Below are 22,200 nucleotides of genomic sequence, written 5' to 3' on the forward strand. Positions count from 1 at the left end.
GCGGCGGCGATGACGACGACGACCTTCAAGGCGCAACGCGATCGATCGGATAAATCAGGTTTCATCGACGACGAACAGGTGTTGGATGGACCGGACGACTCGTGGCGCTTGGTGTCAGGTCAGTCCACTTGGTCGGGTACGTCATGAGTCGTCGGACGTCACATCGGCGGACTCGTCACGGATCATCGACGTCAGGCCTATTATTCTCTCGAGAGGAGACTCGAAAGAGGCGGCTTTGCTTCTCTCACCGATGATCTCTCGCGCGAGTCCTCGTCGCGTCTCTGCGCTAGCCATTCGTCTTCGCGGGCAAGCCCCAATTGCTCTCGACTCGCTCATGTCTTCTTGACAATGGAAAAACGATAAGACTGATTCGATAAGGAACTGTCGTCGTGTACCGCTGACATTTGCGTGACGCATCGGTGTTCCTCAGAGATGCTTCACATAAGTCATCGAACGGATTCCCCAGGGCGTCCCCGAAGTCAAAATCGAGAAATTCACGCCAAGTCTCGCCGCTATCCGCTTAGCGGAATGAGACATTGTCCCAGCATCAGATCGGCCGTCGACTTGGAAACGTCCTGGCGACGTCCTTTTGAACCTCCACATCTCTCTCCCGGTCGATCCCTCCTCCGCTAGCGTTCTCCGCGTGACCCGAGCGAAATCTCGCCTCCGTCTACGCCCTGTGAGACATCTCATATCCCTCTCTCTCTCTCTCTCTCTCGCTCTCTCTCTCTCTCTCGCAGATCCTCCCCGGTCTCGGGGAAGCTCGCTGAACAAGGCATAAATGAAGAAGTGGACGCAGGGGATGAAAACGCAAGGGGCGAACGACGAGGCGAGGATCGGTCTCGCGCGTCGCACGCGGAAAGAGAAATTCGCGCGAAGCCGCACTTGCGCGCCCCGCGCGAGAACGCGCGATGCTGGGAAAACGTTGAACGAGATGCTAAGAATTAGCGGCTGCAACTTTATGAATGGGCGGCTTGGGCGTGAGGGATCACGCGGTGGGGCGTCGTGGCGCTTTAACGATCGAGCGCGCCCCCGCTCTTTCTCTCTCTCTCTCTCTCTCTCTCTCTCTCTCTCTCTCTCTCCCGCTCTCTCATTGTCTCGTTTCTTTCTTTCCCTCCACAGCACGTTCACGGTCTCTCTTTCTCCCTCTCGCGCGCGCGCCCACCCTCTCTTTCTTCCTACCTCGCTCTCGCGAGACTCACCACCCTCGCCACCCCCTTATATATACATGTACGATTCCATTTTCTCCCTCCCGCCGGACCGGCCTTCCTGTGCGCACACGTGGGAGCGTACGTGCATGCGCGCGACTGTATCGGTTAACACGGGCCGGCCGGTCGTTCATAGATGACGATGCGGGTGTGCGGACACGTGTGCGAAAGCTACGGGGGCGAATAACGCGTGACATACCTCGCATACGCACACACGACGGCGGTAATCTCGCGCAAATAGTCACGGGGGCTCAGCGCGCGATCGGCGATCGCGCGCTGAGCCCCGATAATCAGAGGAGAGCTGAATTTGTGAAATCGAATCTGACGAAAATGTCGGGCGCGGGGTTGCATCACAATGCAGGGAAGGCCATCGATGACGACGATGCACGACGCTGGGACATCGCGATATCCGGGAAAAATTGCTGAATCACTCCCCGATCTCTCAGCGGCGAAATGCGCGCGGACAGAAGTTCTCGGATAAATCGTTGACATCCCGAACACGCCGGAATTCGTCTTCGTATCCTAGATTACAGTTAATTTGACGGGTATTAATACATCTCTGCTGAAAAAGGAAAAAAAAGGAAGGGAGGTTGCCCACTTATTAAGGATTCCACTCGCGCGATTCCTCCTGGCCCACGGATTAATCTAAACCAGGGGAACCGGGTCGGATGTATGTGGGAAAAGCGTGAAGCATCCGTCACGAAAGCTAAGCAGACTGCTAATCTGACCTGAGCCCGGCTCAAGCAGAATTTATCAGCAACGTAGAACGGCTCGGAGAGATGAAAGATCGACCGACGGAGAGGCAAACGCGATTTCCAATAATTATCTGGCTGAAATTGTGTGAAAGTACACGCTCGTTCAAGCCCACACGCGAAATTAAACGCGGAAAATGAGCCATCTTTGACTCCCGAAAAACTCGTCTTCCTCGTCGTCGCACGATCGCTCGTAACTTGATACGATTATCGATCTCCCTCGATATTCTTGTCCAGGAGACATCGACTCCAAATTGACGGAAGAATCGTAAAATAAAGTTTATCCTCGGTGTATATATAAGGTGAGAGAGAGAGAGAGAGAGAGAGAGAGAGAGAGAGAGAGAGAGAGAGAGAGAGAGAGAGAGAGAGAGAGAGAGAGAGAGAGAGAGAGAGATCTTTCATATCTCTTTTTCATTAGATTTCTCTCTCCCCCCTTCCTCCGTCTATTATCTGACGCAAAAACAACGCGATTTAGGTAGCGTGTGGGTGGTGGATAGATCGGCAAAAGTCCGAATCGCGATAACGTACACGAGTAGCGTAATGTAACAACAAAACGAAACATACTCATTAAATGTCAAGTATTTAACGCGCGCGTGCATCGTCGCACCGGAGAGAGCTCGAAAATGCACCGAAACATGCACGTGTAATTAGCTGCTAATTAATTGGCCGATGAATTTTACGAGCACTTTATTTTCACGTTGTTACGCGCGAACAACCGCGACCGATATCGGCCCTCGTCGGCCCACTTTTCCATCCGCGTGATTCCGAGAGGACGAAGGAGAAAGAGAGCAGATGAGAGAGAAAATACAGAGAGGGAGGGAGGAGAGGGGGGGGAGAGAGAGAGAAAGAGAGAGAGAGAGAGAGTCGTATAAATTAAAACCGCATTAACGTAATTTAAGCCAACGATTCAACTTCAGCGAAGGATTAATTACCACAGGCCCGTAGAAAGCGAGCGAGCGAGCGAGCGATCTCCGCCGGCAAATTGGATCGTATGCCGTGTAACCCCCGGGCACGATAATTCGAGGATACCACCCGGCATCCCCTGGTATCACAGTGCGCTCACGTACATGAGCATCGAGCCGGCCATCGGGATTCGGAGGGGTGAAGATCGCCCCGGTGTGGGTTGGTGGGACGTCGATGAACGAATGTCCCCACCACCGAAACCCGGCGCTCCGGCAGCGTGGGAGTTTCCAAGGTCATCGCAAGAGCGAAACTACGTAGTACGACGCCTCCGTCGCGACGCCCGCGCACGAGGCGTAGGCGTGGGACGCTAGCTGTGCGGGCCGGCTACAAGACGTTTCAAATCGCCGACGACGATGACGGGGCCGACGCGATTAATCATCGCATACGGCAACCCCGTGAAATTACCGGCGGTCAGAGAGGGAGGTGGAGAGACGGGGGGAGAGATCGTGCTCCTCGCCGCGAACGCGAGCTTGGGAAATCGATGAGAGCAATGATTACATCGGTCATGGGACAGCGCGACGACAGACGAGGGATGCGGGAGGGCTAAGGATTGGATTTATGGAATTTACATTGTAGGGATTTATGCAGCCGTTAGCGAAGGAAGAAAGACCCGCCGGGCATTTGCGAATCGTTTGCGAACGACAATAATTTATACGCCGATGAATAATGGATGCAGCCGATGTAATGCACCGGGCGCGATATTAAAGATACATGCAAATGTCGAAACGCGGTGACGCGCGTAACGTTACGTTGCGTCGAGCAAGAACCAGGTGCATTTCTCGAGGAAATTACTCCTCGCGCGGCTGATCGCGTCAATCGGCTCTCGATAATCCAATTCCCGGTTTTTCATTGCCTAAACTCTCATTATCGTGTCCGCTTCGCTCGATTAAAAGAGCGCTTCAACGAGAGAATATTCACGGGCGTATCGTTCGTATTACATTATGTCTCTTCTCGTTAATACCATCGGCGATGCAGAGAAAAGCACAGCGATGATAAAAAAGCGGGGAGTAAAGGGGGAACGGCTGAATTCTTTTCGGTATCGCGGCTCGTGTAACGCGCTGTATACACGAAGAATCGCAGCTCTCCTACTCCCTTCTTTTTACGACACGCTGGTAGCACAAAATTCCAATTTTCTTTCTTTCGCTCTCCCCGAGAACGATGATTACACAATGGTTCTCGGTGATAAAAACGGCGGAGAATGCGAATAAAGAGCATCGTGTTTACGCAATAATAATCGCAGGCGCTGTATCTTATGCAATTAATAGCGCAGAACCTAGTAATCCAAGGATCGTGATAGAAACTGTACATACAATCACTCAGAGATTTTTCGTTTTATGTGAGAACAGTAAAACGCAAAATAAGTGCAATGAGAAATAGAAAGTGGAACATATTTGAAATATCTGATAACTTAACATCGTATTAAGTACTTAAGAGAACAAGGAACTAAAGGGAAAACAGGGAACTTATGAAAACAAAATGAAGTAAACAGAATACGCGATATGTATTGTGACAGGAAACAAAAGAAAAATTTGGAAGCGGAAATTTAATATAAAAACATATAGAATTATTTATTAAGGAAAAAAATAATACAAATTAATATGTTCTTTCGATAATTCTACCTGCTGGCAATCTAATACTCATTCGCGATGCCAAGAGATTTCGCGTTAGTTGGAATAGATTTTTTCATATCCAACCATATTTTTTTTATATAATAATCCAAATGTCATATGCTAAAAATATTTAGTGTGAGTATAAAAAAGCGAGTATCAATAGAGCTTCAAGTGCACTTCACGTGTTGTTGTGTTGCCGGACGCAAAATTGCATTTTAGAAACAAGTTTGAAAATAAAAAAAATAACATTTACAATCGATAAATCAAATTTCTTCATGATATTGTCGAGTATTAAAACTGCTTTATCGTTGCACATTCCAGTGCCAATAAATTTCGAGACGAGTTTAAAATTCTAACTTCCGCGCGCAAGAGTCAGAAAAACGCAGGTAATTCTAACAGACACGAATAGTATTTTTGCCAGTCACGATCACGATACCATCATCCTGTAACTCTTTCAGAGCATCTTCGAACATTTCACGCGTCACCAACTAAAAAAAATGATTAAACGGAACATAAAAAATGAAACGAAACAACTCTCGCGATGGAAATTAAGAGTAAAAAGAGATCATGCTCAACAAAAAATCAAATAACTCAACACGCGATGCAGAAACGAATGGCGAACAGATGAGACATGAATTAGGCAAAGATAATGTAGAAATAAACTCACCACACTGGACGATTCCTTCAATTCCGTGAAAATTTTCTGGCAATTTAGACTCGGCGCCTTATCCTTGCCCTTAATGAGTTTCTTCAGCGCCTCGACCAGTTCCTGTCTGCGTTTTCTCGCCGCTAAGGACATGCCAGTCGTCAGAATGCTAATGTCGATCTTGCCGCTCAGCGGATCGATAGCGGACTGTTTCAACGCTTCCCGATGTAACCTGATGATGTACGATTGCGCATTACACGAATGTTACAGCGTGCTGAACTTTGCGACTGCATTGCAAAAAAAGATATGTCGCCTTCTAGCGCTTATTTACGTCACCCACTCACCTCCATGCTTCTTCGACATCCTCGATCTCCACTACGTTGCTGAATCGCACCTTGGCGTGAGCCTCGGCGAGTCTTATCAATGATTCCAGTTGCCTCGGATAGGCCGTGATTTGGCCATAACCACTTCCCACCTTGCGCATATCCACATAGGCCTGGATCAATCTCTGTTGACACTCTTCGTTAAGGATAGGATGAACGGATTCCTTAGCGTAAACTATGTAGTCGCGCAAGATGCTCATGTCCACAATATCGTCCTCTTCCTCTAGATCGGATTTGTAGTAGAGCGATACCAAATGTCTGGCGAGTTTCCTGTCGAACATTTCGTCCTGCGGGTCCAGCATGAGGAAGATCAAGTCGAAACGCGACATCAACGTGTGCGGTAACATGACATTTTCTATCACCTGGAAACAAACGTGGAAGCAAAACGTGAAAACGCTCGTAGCTCATCGATACCGGACGGTGTCGCGGACACTTACCGTCTTATTTTTATTCCACTGTGACTCGCTGGGATTGGCCGCCGCCAGGATGCTCGTTCTCGCGTTCAGCTGACAGATGATGCCCGCCTTGGCGATGCTCAACGTCTGTTGCTCCATAACTTCGTGCAACACCGAGCGCGTGCTGTCGTTCATCTTGTCGAACTCGTCGATGCAACAAATGCCGTTGTCGGCGAGCACTAAGGCACCAGTTTGCAATACCAATTGACGGGTTTCAGGATCCTTCGTCACAAAAGCGGTCAAACCGACGGCACTGGAACCTGAGTAAATATGTACGCACAAATTGGCCGATTAAATTGGAAGCTTGTTACCGCTAACGGTTGTTTACCTTTCCCGCTGCTGTACTGTGAGCGAGGCACCAGATTATATACGAACTGCAGCAACTGCGATTTACTCGTGCCCGGGTCTCCGCACAGCAGTATGTTAATCTCGGAGCGGAAGTGCTTCTTGCTGGACTCGCTCTGCTCTTTCTTCGTGCCGCCGAACAGCTGCAGCAATATCCCCTTCTTCACGTCCTCGTTTTCATAGATGCTGGGGGCGATGTGACGCGCCAAACGTTCGTACACGTCCTCCTTCTGCGACAATAGCTTCAACAGTTCTACTCGTTCCGGTGGAAACACATGTTTCTTGCCTTCCGTTTCGTCGTACAGCCTTCATATGAAAAAAATATAATTAAAGTCAGAATATGTTCTTCTATACGACTCTAATGTGCGACAGCGCATAAGGAGAAACGTTCGGATAATACAAGTCGAATTTTTGCACTCCTTACCGTTTAGAATCCTGCTTTCTGAAGTGGACGACGTCAACATGCGTTCTGTAGATAGCTCGTACGTTGCTCTGTCGTGGATTAACGCGCAACGGCAAGGCGCGATATATACCAGTAACGGAGACTCTGTCACCCGCTGAAACAGCGTCGACCAGATTGTTGTGTGCAAACAGCACCACCGTATGAGGAGTCTGTCCAGCTGGCATATCGTCTGGTGACTCCTGCAGCTTGATCATCTGTTTGTCGGAGAAGTGGCTGCGGTTGTGTATCAAGCTGAAGCAGTAATTGTTGTTGCATTGTGTGCACACCGTAGGCTCGGCGATGTGACCTCTGTCGATTTCCACGGTGGTCGTGAATGAGCAAACGATGCACTTGAAGAAAGCCTCGCGCATCTCCGGCATGATGTTCGACGTGCGAATGACCATACCCGTGATCGTGATCAATTGATCTATGTCCTCTGGATTCAGGAGACGCATACTTTTCGTCCTCGTGACGTTGAACGGCCGCACTTGAATCTGATGATCCAGCACTGCCGCAGGATATTTCTCGAAGAACATTTCGTTCGCGGTTACGTCGAAGGCTGGTATCACCTCTTGCGGATAGCACACCAGTCGATGGTAAAGCTGGTCGTCGAAAGCCTCGAGATGGGCGCAGTTCACGTTCAGGTAGGGTTCTTCCAGTGTGTGTATCTCTTCGAGTTTTTGCAGGTACAGTGGATCTGTCAGATTCATGTTCTCAGGCAATTCGTCGTTTTCCGCCTCTGGGTCGATAAAGCGCAAAATAAATCGTCTAAATTGTGCTTTACATTGATCTACCACGACGTTTGTGCCCCAAATTACCAATTGTGGACCATTCTCACTTTCTGATGTTTGCGGAGCATTGGGTTCTTCTGGTATCTATCAGTAGAATTTACATGTAAAATCCAACAGCATCTGTATCAATATTGCCAGATATCTCTGCTTCAACTCACCGTCTCCGCTAAATTAACTTGTCGAATACGTTTTTCAGACTGAATATCTGGTCTCTGCCTCATAGGAGTTCCTCTGATACCACTTCTGGGAGTACGAACTGATGCCAAGGAACTGGGTGTTCCATAATTTAATGGAGAAGACAACTCTATTTCGCTCATACCAGCAGCAAGAGGACTGGTCTGTCCCTGCCCAATCGGCGAAGATAATGGCACAGAGGAATGACCCTCTGATGAAGGTGCAATGGTCTCGTGAGTACGACGGTTGCCCCATCTCAACGGGGTCTCCACCGGATTGTTACCTGATCGTCTCTGAGGCGTACCTATTAGTGATAGACAAATTAGTGAATACTCTCATTCTATATTACTAATAGTTTAAATGCAACATCTTTCTCTTTTGATGAAAGAGTTTTGTAATATGCTTTTACCTTGTCTGGTAGACACGGAGCTTGTAGAAGGAGTCCCGGCGATTGAACGAGCTCTGTTGGAAGTCGGAGTTCGAGGCTGTCGCCTGGGTGTTCCACCCACTGGTTGATTTTCATCCTGTGGTGTAGGGGTTCTCGGTGCTCTCATAGGGCTCGACATCGTTACCAGACAATCTCACGCTTCGTTCCAAGGAGAAACTGTGCAAAACGTACTCAACAGAGGTTAATGTACAGAACACGACGCCGCGCTCAATTTCCCGCGGAAATGCACGGTCGATCAATGCTGTCAGAGAAGGATAGAGAATCCTTCTAAACGTAGGAATATTTTATCAGACGAATTTTGATATTTGTGAGATTATGGAAAACGATATAATACTGATTCCGTATACTCCACACAAAAAATAATTAATTTAAAATATAATTATTTTCTATGATATGGTATAATGTAGGAATTCTAAAAATTGTAAAAATAAAATATGAAAGGAATATAGAACATTTATAAATGTGCTATTATTCGAATGCTTTGTACTGTTAATAATCAGTAATTAAATAAAATCAAGGTTGCTATAAATGTACTGGCATTACATACATTTATTGACTGATCACTACTTTTCATTCAACTCGGTGTAACTGGCATAAAACACTGGGTACAATTATATAATATTATACATATATTATGATATTAATATTTATATATTAAAAACTAAAAACTTCAAGTTGTAAAATGCTTTTCGAACCATCTCCATAACGTTATTTTTGTCAAAATTACAGCCCGTTGAAGTTTACCTATTTTTCGGTATAGAATATCGGACGTCTAACCCGCCTTTGACTTGTATTACTTAAAAATATAGAAGCGGCTGATCTATTGTATGGTCTGTTCTTTGTAGTTGCACTGCTGAACTGGTGCAATAAGCTAAAGTGAGAAAACCTGTATTTGTCTCACTTTAACTTATTGCACCAGTTCAACAGTGCAGCTACAAAGAACAACCAGTTGAATCACGACGATCTCAGGTTCTTCGTTCATGGATAGAGACCTCTCGTGGAAAACAAGCAAAATAATCAAAGATGTTTTCCGTTTTTGACCAAATACAGGGAGAATTACTGAATAAATATATTTTTAATCAGAAGAATCGTTCGCAAAGAGCGTTTATCTTTTTTTCAAAGGCTTGAGATAAAAACCGTTTAATTTGTCAGAGCATTTCATTTTGAATGCAACATAGACTCGAACCATATTTTACCGGCTTTCACAAAATTTAGCCGAAACTCGAACTACAATTTACAATTAAAGTGTAAAAAGTGCTCGAAAAACGAACAGATCGAATGTTAAGCCAGCGGCACACGGTGCTTGTTTTCATGCTGGATTGCTTGCTGGATGAAAATACTGCGTTCTGATTGGTATATTTCCGAAGATGGATGGAAATGCACCAATCAGAACGCAATATTTTCATCCAGCAAGCAATCCAGCACGAAACAATCATCGTGTGCCGCTGGCTTTACATCGGATGATTCTTGTCTGTTCTGTGTTCCCTCATTTTCATTTAATGCTGGAATATTCATTTCATTTGAGCCTGTATTATTATAATATGTCCCACTGCGTATATTTCATTTCTCGCCTTCCATCGTGAGTCACTACGCAGGCCACTACGCAGGTCACTACGCTCCGCAGGCGGAGCAGTGACATCTCATTCTTCTCGAGTCGGGATGCGTTCCAAAAATTGCAAAAAACAGCACAAACTTTTATGTCCGCGACCGTGCATGGTGCAAATAATTCGCGCGAAAATATTGTAGTGTATCAAAAAACGATTAATAAAAACGATTAATATTAATAAATATTGTTTAAAAATTGTGTAACGTTACAAAAATGCCGCGAGCAAGTAATAATAAAAACGGAGCAAACTCTGCCAAGGTAGGTTATATTCGTGTTACTCTGGTTTTATATAAATAAAATTTCAATTGTATGTACGCGTTTTCTTTTGCAGGATATAAGATCCTATTTTGCGCCGATCGCAAATTCTCAGAAAAAAAATAGCGAATTGATTTCAAAACCTCAAAAAAGACGTGTAATTTCATCTGATGAGGATGAAGAGAAACCGAAAACAACTGCAAAACGCTCCAAGGTACTATAATATTTATTTTATGTCTATGATATTTTTTTTATTAATTTGCTTATTACAATCACTCACATATATTTGTTATCTAATACAAAATCATATAACTAAATGTTTTGTGCATAGATATTACAAAAAATAAAAAAGACTGTAATCTTATCAGACTCTGAGGATGATATGATTAATGATTCTAAGCAACCTGAAGCAAATAAAACAAATGGAAATAAAGAATCACTGAAGAAAATTGTCTCTCCCAGTGAGTTGTTTAGTAAGAAACCTATAACAAGGGTAGAAGAAACAAAAGTAAACAAGAAGTTACAGAAAATGGTAAATATTATATACAAGAAGAGAAAGATATTTAATCAACATTCTGCTAATAATACTAAAATCTGCAGGAATCTGAATTTCATAATGATGATGATTTTGATGCTGTATTGAATCAATTGGATGAATGTAAGAATATACAAAACATAAAGAAAGAAAAAGGTAGTACTAAGAATGCAAATATATCTAACAGTCATGAAGCAATAACGAAAGCAGGTATATATTTCTATCTACAATTTTTATCCACAATTCAGGGATTAGAATACTTTTATATTTAACATTTGACTAAATAAAATATTTACAGAAGTAAGTTCTAATAAGAGCAAGAAAAAAAAAGAAAAGGGTTCCTCAGAAAAATCACACAATGAAACAAATGAAACAAACAAAATAAAAGATAAAGAGGTGAAGTCTTCAAATAAAGATAATCTTTCAAAAACTGTCACAAGTTCTCCAAAACGGAAACTACAAAAAAGGAAGAAAAGTAATTCTAGTTCAAATGAGGACTTAGATACGAATGATAAGCATACTCGTAATATATCCAAAAAGTTTAACTTCACAAATATGCTAACCATCTCAATATCTGCCTCTACTACAAAAGACGAAGATATTGGAAAGCGGTCATCAAACAAGAAAAAAACTAAGGATACTGACCTGTTTGAAGAAAGAATAGAAAAGAAAAGACAACAGGCTATCTTATATGAGAAATATCTTCAGAGAGGTGGTGCCAGAAATCCTGGTTCAAAAACAATCCCTACAGTAAGAGTTTATATAATAGCAAATATGTATAATTAATTAAATAACATTTTCTAGTGTTATAGAATATATATATATATATATATATATATATATTCATAGTGTTATAATAGCTGTTATAATTATATAAATAATATTAGGAAAAACTTAAATATTTTATCTTTTATAACATGTGATTAAAGTTTTTTTCTAATAAAATTTTTGTTTTAGGGTGCTAAAAATTGTTTAGCTGGTTTAACCTTCCTGACCACAGGTGTCTTTGAGTCCTTAGAAAGAAATGAAGTTGAAGATTTAATAAAGAATTATGGAGGCCGTATTGTAAACTCTGTGTCAAGTAAAGTCAATTACATCATGGTTGGAGATGAAGCTGGTCCAGCTAAATTGGCAAAGGTATGTTTTTATGCATGTATACATATCGTCGCGCATATTATTCATTTCCTTGCTTATATGAAACAAGATTAGTTTCATAATTAAATATTAGTTATCTTTTAGGCAAACACTTTAAGCATCAAACAAATAACCGAGGATGATCTGTTAGAAATGATCCGCACAAGACCGGAAGGTAAATCTGAAGATATCAAGCCAACAAAAGCAAAACCAAATGTGAAAAAGATGTCGAGTAAATCTGAAAGTGATACATCGCCATCGCCGAACAAGACGAAAGCACTGTTAGTTTCGCCCAAGAAAGAAACTTCGCCAATCTCATCATTGAAAATCAAAATGTCACCAAAATCAGTGGAAATAAAAATTTCGTTACCAGAACCGAAACAGACCTCAGATATAAGCAGTAATTTACAGGAGGTAAAACTGAACAATTTAATGCCAATATATATATATATATATATACACATGTATATATATCATAAAATTTAATTTCCTATTGTGATTTATTTTACTTAGGCAACTACAAACGTCAGTTCAGAACCATTAGTTGAAAAATACAGGCCTAAAACTTTGAAGCAAATTATAGGTCAACAAGGAGACAGGAGTTCCGCACACAACTTGTACGTCTGGCTGCGTGATTGGCACAAGAATCGCCAAGATCCAAAATCCTGTACGTTCGTTACGCTCTTGCACATTTTTACATCCATCATATCTTCTTATTTCTATTTTAACAACCTTTTCTTGATTAACTTCTGCATCTAAATACAGAAATTAATTTATTTTATTTTGATTCCAACAGCGAGTAAGCAAAACAATGGACAAAGTTTCAAGGCAGCCTTGTTATCTGGCTCACCAGGCGTTGGTAAAACAACGACTGCTCAGATTGTTTGTAAAGAGTTGGGATACGATCTGTTAGAATTCAATGCTTCTGATACCAGAAGCAAGACACTCCTGAAAGAACAAGTGTCAGGATTGTTGTCTAATACCACGATGAAAGATTACTGCACAGGTAAACATATATAATTAAGATTTCATAATTATTAATTATGATTAATCCATTTATTCCGTCCTCTGTACGATACATTATATGTAGGTAACAAACAAAAGATCACAAGCAAGCACGCGTTGCTAATGGACGAAGTTGACGGTATGGCTGGTAATGAGGATCGCGGTGGCTTGCAGGAATTGGTTAATTTGATCAAACATACCGACGTGCCGGTTATCTGTATATGTAATGATCGATTCAACACGAAAATGAGGACCCTCTCCTGTCACACTTACGATCTGAAATTTCCAAAGCTCAGAGTCGAGCAAATCAGGGTACGTTTGACAAATTTATCTCGCGAGTGTAACGTCTCCTTCTATTTAAAATATTTTTAATCAAACTCATTCCTCTCCCCTTTCGCAGAGTTCGATGAAATCCCTGTGCTTTAAAGAGAACATACAAATCTCGACGGAGGATCTCGATCGCTTGATCGAGTCGACGAATTATGATATTCGACAAGTGATCAATCACTTGGAATTCCTCAGCGGAAAAACGGCTCATGTAGAGGCGGCCGACAAGAAACATTCTAACAAGAACTTCAAACTCGGTCCATTCGACGTCGCGAAACTGGTGTTCAACGCTGCGGAACAGCGGAGTATGAATCTCAACGATAAAATCGGCTTATACTTCCACGATTATAACATAGCGCCTCTTTTCGTGCAGGAAAATTACCCTGCCGTTAAATTATCTCAGGTGTCATCGTGAGTATATTGTGTTTTTTTCATATTAAAACAGGAATCGATGAAGAGATGCATTTCTCGTTACATCTTGCAGTCTTCAGAGGCTGGAGAAGATCGCTCGGGCGGCCGACAGTATATCCCAGGGTGATCTCATCGAAAAAGTGATGAGGAGTAGCATGATGTGGAGTCTGCTTCCGTTACATGCCTGTTTCTCCTTTGTCATACCGGGCAACGAAATGTCGGGGAATCTCGACTCGATGGTACGATTTCCGGGTTGGTTCGGACGAAACTCGAAAGCGACGAGATTCAATAGGTAAGACTTGTGTAAGGCTAACAACGACTATCAATTTTTACTAACGTTATATTTGTCCTTACCACACGTCGAAAGTGTTGAGTAGCGGTTGACTTCGACGGCCTTGTCAAGCGAATGTAATTTCTAGACTGATGCAAGAGTTAACGACGCATACGCGGTTGGCCACGGGTGCGAACAAAGACGCCCTCAATTTAGATTACATGGTCCACATACGGAACGCTGTTGTAAAACCTCTGTTGGATAACGGCGCCGATGGTATAGAAGCAGCGATTGCTGTTATGGGAAAGTATCATCTAATGAGGTAAGTAAATTATTATGATCCCATCCTGTACATGTTCAAGTTCTAATATTTGATTTTGCTTCAGGGAGGACTTGGACTCAATGATGGAAATTTCTCTCTGGCCGGGCATAAGTGATCCCACGAGTAATCTTGATAGCAAAGTATGCATATAACGATCTCTACGATCTTTGATCAATCTTGCACTATGAATCGGGAAAATCTGATTGCGTGAATATTTCTCAGGTGAAAGCAGCGTTTACGAGAGCGTATCAGAAGAATTCTCCTATGTTGCCATATGCAATTAACAGTGCTGTCACTACAAAAAAAAGATCCGCGCAAGATGACGATTTAATGGATGAGGAGGAACCCGAAGAGGAGGAAGACAATATCGATTCGGACAAAATGGTCAAGGTAACGCTGAATATTATTGGGTTTATGCATAATTCCGTAGCAAAATTCCGATAGATGTCGTTCGCAGTTGTTTTTCCGCTCGCACATGTGGCGAACATATGAAGTGTTGTCGTAAGTGGAAGCTAAAACTTGTGCCGACATTTCAAGAAAGTATTCGAGATCCGTGACATATACGAAGTTTAATTATATTTTGAACATGGAAGGAAATAAAGTGTATTTTCGGTGCATTTCGCTTTTTTATTTCCGAAAAGGCAAAAATGCGTCGCAAACTCACAAAAAAATATGCGCCGTGTACGGAGAGAATGCCGTAAGCATGAGTGTGTGTCGGAAATGGTTTGCAAAATTTCGTTGCGGAGATTTTTATCTCCAAGATGCTCCTCACCCTGGTCGGCCAGTCACTACTGATGTCGATAAAATCAAGGCATTAATCGACTCCGACCGTTATTTGACGACTACAGAGATCGGACGTAACCTCAACATTGACCAATCAACCGTTTCGAGACATTTACAGAAGCTTCGAATGGTAAACAAGCTTGATGTTTGGGCGCACGAACTGAGCGAAAAGAATTTAATTTATTCGATTTTCGCTACGGAATTATGCATAGACTGCATGCACTTTCGCGATTTTATAAAATAGCACACGGATTTTAGCAAAAATTAAGACTGAGAAAAATTTGTTTCAGGTAAAAAAACCTACCGTCGCTTCCACTAGCAAAGCTGCTACAATCAAAAAAACTGATGGACCAGCTAAAAAGCGTGGAAGAGGACGCGGTAAAGCAAAATGAAACAGCGTTGTGGAATGTGAATTTTTTATTTAAATAATGTAAGGCATAAAATTAGTCATGAACATTCGTTCGTGTCATGATTTATACCTGACGGAATGTCTATGATTGTAAAATAATTTTTATCACCATTTTCAAATTTTTTGGACAAATTAAAATGAAGCTATTTTCCAGATGCTTGAATATATATTTCTGTGCCGTGTAGAATATTATCACGAGATAACTCGAAGCTCTCCTCTGGTTTGTACGCATTCTAAAATAACAAAATTAATGAATTGTCTCCACACTACTATACATGATCAATCTGTTTTTTTTTGTATTTATAATATATAAGAGATGAAATAAAAAACGATAAAGCCTCATATATGTATAAGATTATGTCATATATATAATTACAGTACGTACTTCTATTACTGGGTTTCCATCCGATATATTCATTGGTTTTCTTATTTTCTTCTGTTAGCCAATTGATCAACGGTTTGAAATATTCTAACAGTCCGGCCGAGTCCATATCCCGTTGCTTCGTAATCTTCTCCATCGCGTCTGGCCATGGTTTCGAAGAACCCATCTCCAACATAGACCTAACGCAAACGTGGTGTCAATTATTTTTCTTCCATCTAGAATCACGTTTCTGCGATAAGATGGTGAGTTGAACTCACTTCAGAAGATTTCCCGCATCCTTATTGTTATAAATATCACACTGATGTAACAGATGAGCCTCCGGATTCTTCGGATCGTATTGCTTCGCCTCGGTACACAACGCCTTGTGAAACTGGAATTGTATCACGAAGCTCACGAAGTACCTGATATATTCCACATCCGCGACCACGTGGTATTTCGCGCCGGGATCGAAATCTTCCTCAGACCTGTCTACCGGAGGCTCTATGCCTTGGTACTCCTCTGCGAGAGACCACCTTGAGACAAACGATTGTAAACTTGTAAACTGCTTAACACATCGAGTCTGTTCAACTAAACTAGTGCTATACTTTCTTCCTTTAGAGTGAAATAAATATACAGGTTGAGGCAGAAACTATCACATTCTTGAATATCTTCGAAATATTTCAGGCAGCACAAATATATAGAACATATTTTAGGAATATCTAAAGGATGTCTAAGATAAATATGATGTCTGCAATGAAAATTTCAACGGAAATTACATGATTCAGAAATAGTCTCATGGCTTCTATGTGATATCGTATCGTATGATTTAAAGATAAATTATTCTCTTATATTTCAAAAATATTCAAGATGGTGTGGTGGTTTATTCTCACCCTGTACAATCGCGCATTGAAGGGGAAAGGAACAAAAGACTGTTTATTTGCAGCATTAGAGTGTACTTAAATCGGACTAATGTAGGTGATAATCAGGTATACTAACCAGTTGCAGTTATAATTGTCAGATGTAACCTTTCCTTGGAATACGTTCCAGCGCCATCGATCCAACATGTAAGAAAACGGTAGAAAAACGATCTTTTCAAGACTCTTTACATAGAGATTATTCAACATCGCTTCTGGGTCAGTCGAATCATCTTGGAGTAGACCAATGTTCTTGAGATGACTGGGAGTGGATACACTAAGAGCGATAACATCACCGACTGCTTCATGGAAGCCAGGATTCGCACCCTGCTTGTAAATAGTCGGTTGGTCCTTGTATTGCAAGAAGTACTCGACGTGACCCATTTCATGATGAGCTGTGAACATATCCTCCATGTTGATGCGCGTACATTGCTTGATCCTAAAGTCTTTGCCGTCGTAAAAGTCCCATGCGCTTGCGTGACAGATCATATCTACATCCTCTATCTTCGTTAAAATCGATTTCTCCCAAAATGAGTCCGGCATGGCGGTCAAGTTGATCGACTTGAAGAAGTCTTCGGCGAGGCGAAAGATGCTCGTCGCGTTGTAACCTGTATGAAATTGTGAGGTATGTGACGACAAGGTTGGGGGAATTACTTTTGAAGACCAATTTTAGAATTCGCTTCTGTCCAATCTATACGCATGTATTTTATACATGCAAAGTAATGAAATAAGTAACGATTATATTCGTTATCGTTACCGTTATTAATGGAAAATATAACCTCGTTATCAAGCAAAAGTAATCTGTACCGTTAACGACGTTACAAATAATGCGTTATTTCCCGATCCTACAACGCAAAAGACACTACGACTCAGTGAGAGAGCTCCGAAAGTAAAACGTGAGTCTACCTTGTTTCACCAGAGAGGAGCTCACATCCGGTAATTGCTTGCCCGGAAAAGGTATGGTGAAGTCCGCGATATTCGACCAAGACTGGGCCCATACGTTGCCCAAGAGATGTGCCGGGATCGGTCCGTCCTTGGAGACAAGGTCTTCGCCGTACTTCTCCCTGAGCTCACGTCGCACATAAGCGTGCAACTGCAGGTACAGCGGCTTCAACTGTTGCCATAGAGTCTCTGAAAAGATATCGGTATAGGGAGTATCATTTTTTTATCCGTATCTCGCTCAACCATCGCAGACAACGCGAGCTTACCGATCTGCTCGGGGAAATTATCGGTCTCGTAGTCTCTCATCCAGTACGCGGCATAATCAGGATAGTTGTAGAGCCTCGCGATGTTATTGGCCATCTCGACATACTTGATGTACAGAGACTTCACTTTCTCACCCGACGCCTTCCTCCACTCCACCCAGATGTACTCTAGCTCCTTAGGATCACGGCTACGCATGAAAATTTCAGTGATCTCTGGCTCAAGCGCGATATCGCATTTCGTCCGATTTACGTAGTCGCAGATCTTCGCGGTACTAAAGATGTTCTGCATCGTGCTGATCGTCTCATCAAACTCCTTCTGCACCTGCAATCGCATTTTCATATATTTTTTACACAATATCTCCACTATTCTGATAAGCAAAATGTTAGCAGTATGCCGGTAGACCGACAGCAGATTTGATCAGAATATCGTGGCAGATCCATAGCCATCTGCGTTCTCATTAAGCTCATATTTTGTCGACATAACTTGACAGCAGATTGACAGAAGAAACCGAACAGGATCCGCAGTATGTTTCATTGGAACATCTTTAAATCGTTACAGAACGACAGATCCTGCTCGATTTCTGTTGTCAAGCTGTCGTCATACTTTCGTCGTCTTCAGCTCTTCAGGAATGTATCCTTACCTCTTCAGAAAGCATCGCATTGCCGACGACACTGAGTTTCTTAAACTGCCTCTTAATATCCTCGTCTTTTAAATCTTCCCATGGAAAATTATTAGCTTCCTGAGATATGTGTTTCAAAGCGGTGGTCACCATCACGGACATGTTCAGCTTCTCCGCCAAGTTCTCCTTCGTCAAGTTTGAGGCATAATTCCATTCTGCAATGCTTTGCTTGTTGTACCATTTCCCTAACTCCGCGTCGAGACGTTTTAGGACAGACTTCGCATTTTTCAAAACGTCAGTAGACTGTGAATCTTCCGTAGGATTTGTTGCAACAGGACTGGCTTCGGTAGGCTCCTTACTCGTTGGAGTGGCTGTTATAACCAAAGCTACGACCGCTACTGTCAAAAGTCTGTAAGCACGCATTAAAAAATTATATATATATATATATCTTGTAATACGAGAATATAGACAAAAAGGAATATAAGTTCCTCGACCTTCAGCACCGTCTGGTGTACAATACTGAATGACGCCGTGAGGTCAAGCAACGACGCGATTTGAAAGTCTCGACTTATCGCGGCACGAAATGCACTTGTCCGGTGCATTAACTCGTTAGATTATAATCGTCATCGTGCATCCGGAGGTATTCGACATGAATGCCAGCCACGAAACCTTCGCGCGCGTGTAACATATCACGGCAAAAATGATTATTCTTATCTCGGCGTAAAATTAACATTCATAAAGAATAACCGTTATCAATATTGCGATTCAGTCCAAGTTGAAACTCTTGTCGCTAGAAGTTTTTCCTCTGCTCTTATGATTTCTATAATTAACATGTAAATTACTTATTATCGCAGAGAATTAGTCGCTTCGTCCCGGTGAACAACAGGTAACCAGGTAACGGTAAAATTACATCCACGTTATAATTTCCAGCTCTACAATGTAAATCCAGATGTAACACATGTTGTTGCATGTAACAGAGTTACATCATTAATGAGAGATTATAACGTTGATGTAATGTTATTTGATGTTTACTAATATATGTATTCTTATCATAACGTATCGTTTATGTGTAATATCACTGATTCTGACCTTGCATACTTCTCTGCGCTGTAACGCTACTCCCGCGGATTATCAAACGTCATACCACATACGTGTTGTCGTTTTTTATTGTTTCAAGAGTACGATAATATACTATCCGAATGACCCATATAGCACAGGCAGTAGCAGTATTGCCGCAACATTGCAACATATATATATATTTTATTTATTATACCTATACACACACACACATATATATATATATATATATATGCAATGTTGCAATGTGCAGCAACGTTGCTGCAACAGTGCTGTATGGGAATAAAGTACTTACAGGCGCAGCATGTCGACCCGTATAGTGTTCTCTTGTGCTCAGAAGGAGACAATTTCGTCTTAGCGGAGGTACTTTCACAGGCTCTCCACGTCCTTTCCGCGACTACGACTTGTGACTTGTAACGGCAACCGCCTCCCAGCCACGGACTAACCTCCGTCAGCGTGATACGTTAACTTTTATGCAATCTCCCCACCTCGCAACATTTCATCTCGATACTACGGCTCTCATAAATTCTACCGGCGATCCTGCTGCTCGGTCCTCGGTTCGTCCTGTCCGCGTGTTATCTCGCTGCTCGATACTCGTTACAAATTTACATTTCGATGGTCATTTCTCGACCTTCTTCAATCTTCATCCTCTTCAGAGCGCGTTCGGGTAGATATTGTTAGCGCTATCGATACAAACGCTATCAAATGACTATCTATGCATTGATAATAACATTTTCTAAGCGTTACATACATTTAGAGAACGTATGTAAAATCAACGCAGCAAGCTCCACAAAACTGTAATGTAGCGTTAGCATTATTGCATTAGCGTTGTTTAAACCTCTTCAGTTTTAATATGCTCAAGATTTATTTAAACGAAATTATTCATTATATATATATGAATAATATCAAAATAATAAATACGATGTGCCGATACCGTTTGACAATCGCATGCAGTGACGGATGTGTAATTTACAGTGTTTTAGATGTTCACGGAGAGTTTACAAACGCTACTGCTACTGATTACTATTTCAGAAAGAATAGCGTTGATAGCACGTAATTAGGAATTGTTTTTCCAGATAAAAGTAGAATCTGACAAAACAAACACAACATATCGTAACACTGTTAGATAATGTGTTGTAGGAACGTGTGGAATCTACTCAATTTCTGCAAAACAGTTAATGATAAATTAATGAGTGTTTTGTACTTTAGGAAAGCTATTTATACTTTCAAACATAAACTGTACTTTTATTTTTATAACTAGATTTCTCTAAACGAGAAAGAAATTTTTCTCCTGCTGGAAAAGAATACGGCGTAAGACAAGTTTCCGGCTGATAAGCTTTGGCTCGCGTATGGTAGAGAAACTGAGTAAAGTATCCGGCAACGAAAAACTGTGGAGCCTTGGAAAAAACGTATCGTGACAGGACTTTCTGCAAGGTCTCGCCGCTATTTCTCGTATTGTGTATCCCCGTGAGCCGAAACTAACGAACCGATGGTCCGGCATTAATAATTTGCGATATAAAAGATATGTGCATATAACTTTACCTCTCATTCTCTCGTTCTCAGGCCGGTTTCACATTCTGGACTCGTGAGAGCTAGCGACCTTGCCTTGCACGCGACGTCCTCCGTTTCTTTTCGTTTAGTTGGCGATACTTCTTCGTCGAGGACACACGTTGGACTCAATATCGATCCAAGGGCTTCCGTTACGACTGCGGAATGAAAAAAAGAATCGTTCATTGCGTGAAATTTTGGAGATGGTCGTGGTAGTTCGAAAGTCGTTCAGAAGCATGCGAGATCCCTCAAATTTTATACGAACGGAAAGATACAATCTTATTCTTTTTTTTTTTCGTATCAACTTAAAACACTCATCCTACGCGGAATGTGCCGCGTCGTCAACGCGATCATCGATATATTCTCAATCAAAAAAAAGAAGAAAAAACATTTCTTGAGGCATCAGATTCTTCATAAAGCAGCGGAGAAACAACCACAACAATTAACGGTGCTGTCGAGAGAACCCATAAGAATGTCGTAAAATAAATTAACGCCAGATTTCAATCCGACTATTTCCAGATTGGCGACGTAAATGTTTCTTCTCCTGACCGGCCACGAGAAGCACTGATAAAGTCGCAAAATATTTTTGCGCGTGTTCTAAAAATATGAGACGTCAAAAAAAGAGCCATAATAATTTTATTAATCAACTTTCAGCCAATAAAGGACTTGTTAAAAAAATTATCTAAAAATAGAACGGTTATGTAAACGCTGGAAATTTCCATTTCAACATTATTCATACAAATTAAACTTATTACGTAATTGCAGCTGTGTTTGTTATACTGATTACTATATTGACGATGTGCTACCAAGCAGTTCACTGAACAGGAGTACATCTGCACATAAAATGTTTGATTATGATATATGCATAATTGAAATTTATAAAACTGCGTAATTGACGCGCCTATTCCACTGCCAAGAAATGTATATCTCACAAATAATCAAGTATTTATAAGACCCTTGCTCCCGACAGTTTCTACATGAGCTCTATAATGCACAGCAAACAGTATTTACATGATATTTACATGATAAAAAAATTATAGAAATTATATCACATGACGATGTGTAGAATAATATCTGTGATTCATTTCTTATTTCCGTGTTCCCGATGTTTTTTGTCCTTTCCTGCATCGAAACTACTGCATTCGTGCATTCGTCTCGCATCAGAAAACATTTCGCAAGGCTGTACCAGATTTCACAAGG

General features: G+C 41.9%; 3 protein-coding genes across 5 annotated transcripts; 1 reads left to right on the forward strand and 2 right to left on the reverse strand.

Annotated features, from left to right (window-relative positions):
* Positions 1-4,519: 4,519 nt before the first annotated feature.
* Positions 4,520-9,061, reverse strand: dpa (disc proliferation abnormal). Of its 2 annotated transcripts, none has more exons than XM_011150385.3 (9): positions 8,962-9,061; positions 8,179-8,373; positions 7,754-8,073; positions 6,787-7,679; positions 6,346-6,668; positions 6,000-6,277; positions 5,524-5,924; positions 5,201-5,411; positions 4,520-5,021 (listed from the first exon to the last, which is right to left on the reverse strand). In XM_011150385.3, exons 2-9 carry the CDS (start codon positions 8,333-8,335, stop codon positions 4,926-4,928), a joined length of 2,679 nt encoding a protein of 892 aa, XP_011148687.1. In that variant the 5' UTR covers positions 8,336-8,373; positions 8,962-9,061; the 3' UTR covers positions 4,520-4,925. The 2 variants fall into 2 exon arrangements, with proteins under 2 accessions (XP_011148687.1, XP_011148686.1); XM_011150384.3 differs by lacking the exon at positions 8,962-9,061 and adding an exon at positions 8,765-8,810.
* A 634-nt stretch (positions 9,062-9,695) lies between these two features.
* Gnf1 (germ line transcription factor 1) lies at positions 9,696-15,614 on the forward strand. Of its 2 annotated transcripts, XM_011150380.2 has the most exons (17): positions 9,696-10,081; positions 10,155-10,292; positions 10,410-10,610; positions 10,679-10,823; positions 10,912-11,363; positions 11,571-11,750; positions 11,853-12,161; positions 12,261-12,414; positions 12,544-12,753; positions 12,838-13,064; positions 13,153-13,490; positions 13,564-13,782; positions 13,910-14,083; positions 14,148-14,223; positions 14,306-14,473; positions 15,157-15,296; positions 15,430-15,614. In XM_011150380.2, exons 1-16 carry the CDS (start codon positions 10,037-10,039, stop codon positions 15,256-15,258), a joined length of 3,138 nt encoding a protein of 1,045 aa, XP_011148682.1. In that variant the 5' UTR covers positions 9,696-10,036; the 3' UTR covers positions 15,259-15,296; positions 15,430-15,614. The 2 variants fall into 2 exon arrangements, with proteins under 2 accessions (XP_011148682.1, XP_025156254.1); XM_025300469.1 differs by lacking the exon at positions 15,430-15,614 and having other exon boundaries at positions 15,157-15,427.
* LOC105188756 (angiotensin-converting enzyme) lies at positions 15,324-21,155 on the reverse strand. The gene is made up of 9 exons (XM_011150381.3): positions 20,995-21,155; positions 19,748-20,135; positions 18,397-18,784; positions 17,759-18,077; positions 17,457-17,681; positions 16,633-17,158; positions 15,915-16,169; positions 15,661-15,836; positions 15,324-15,508 (listed from the first exon to the last, which is right to left on the reverse strand). The coding sequence occupies exons 2-9, from the start codon at positions 19,756-19,758 to the stop codon at positions 15,468-15,470; spliced, it is 1,941 nt and encodes a 646-aa protein (XP_011148683.1). The 5' UTR covers positions 19,759-20,135; positions 20,995-21,155; the 3' UTR covers positions 15,324-15,467.
* Between the last annotated feature and the right edge of the window lie 1,045 nt (positions 21,156-22,200).

This window comes from Harpegnathos saltator, unplaced genomic scaffold (genome assembly GCF_003227715.2).
Source record: "Harpegnathos saltator strain DR-91 unplaced genomic scaffold, Hsal_v8.6 scaffold37, whole genome shotgun sequence".
NCBI lineage: Eukaryota > Metazoa > Arthropoda > Insecta > Hymenoptera > Formicidae > Harpegnathos > Harpegnathos saltator.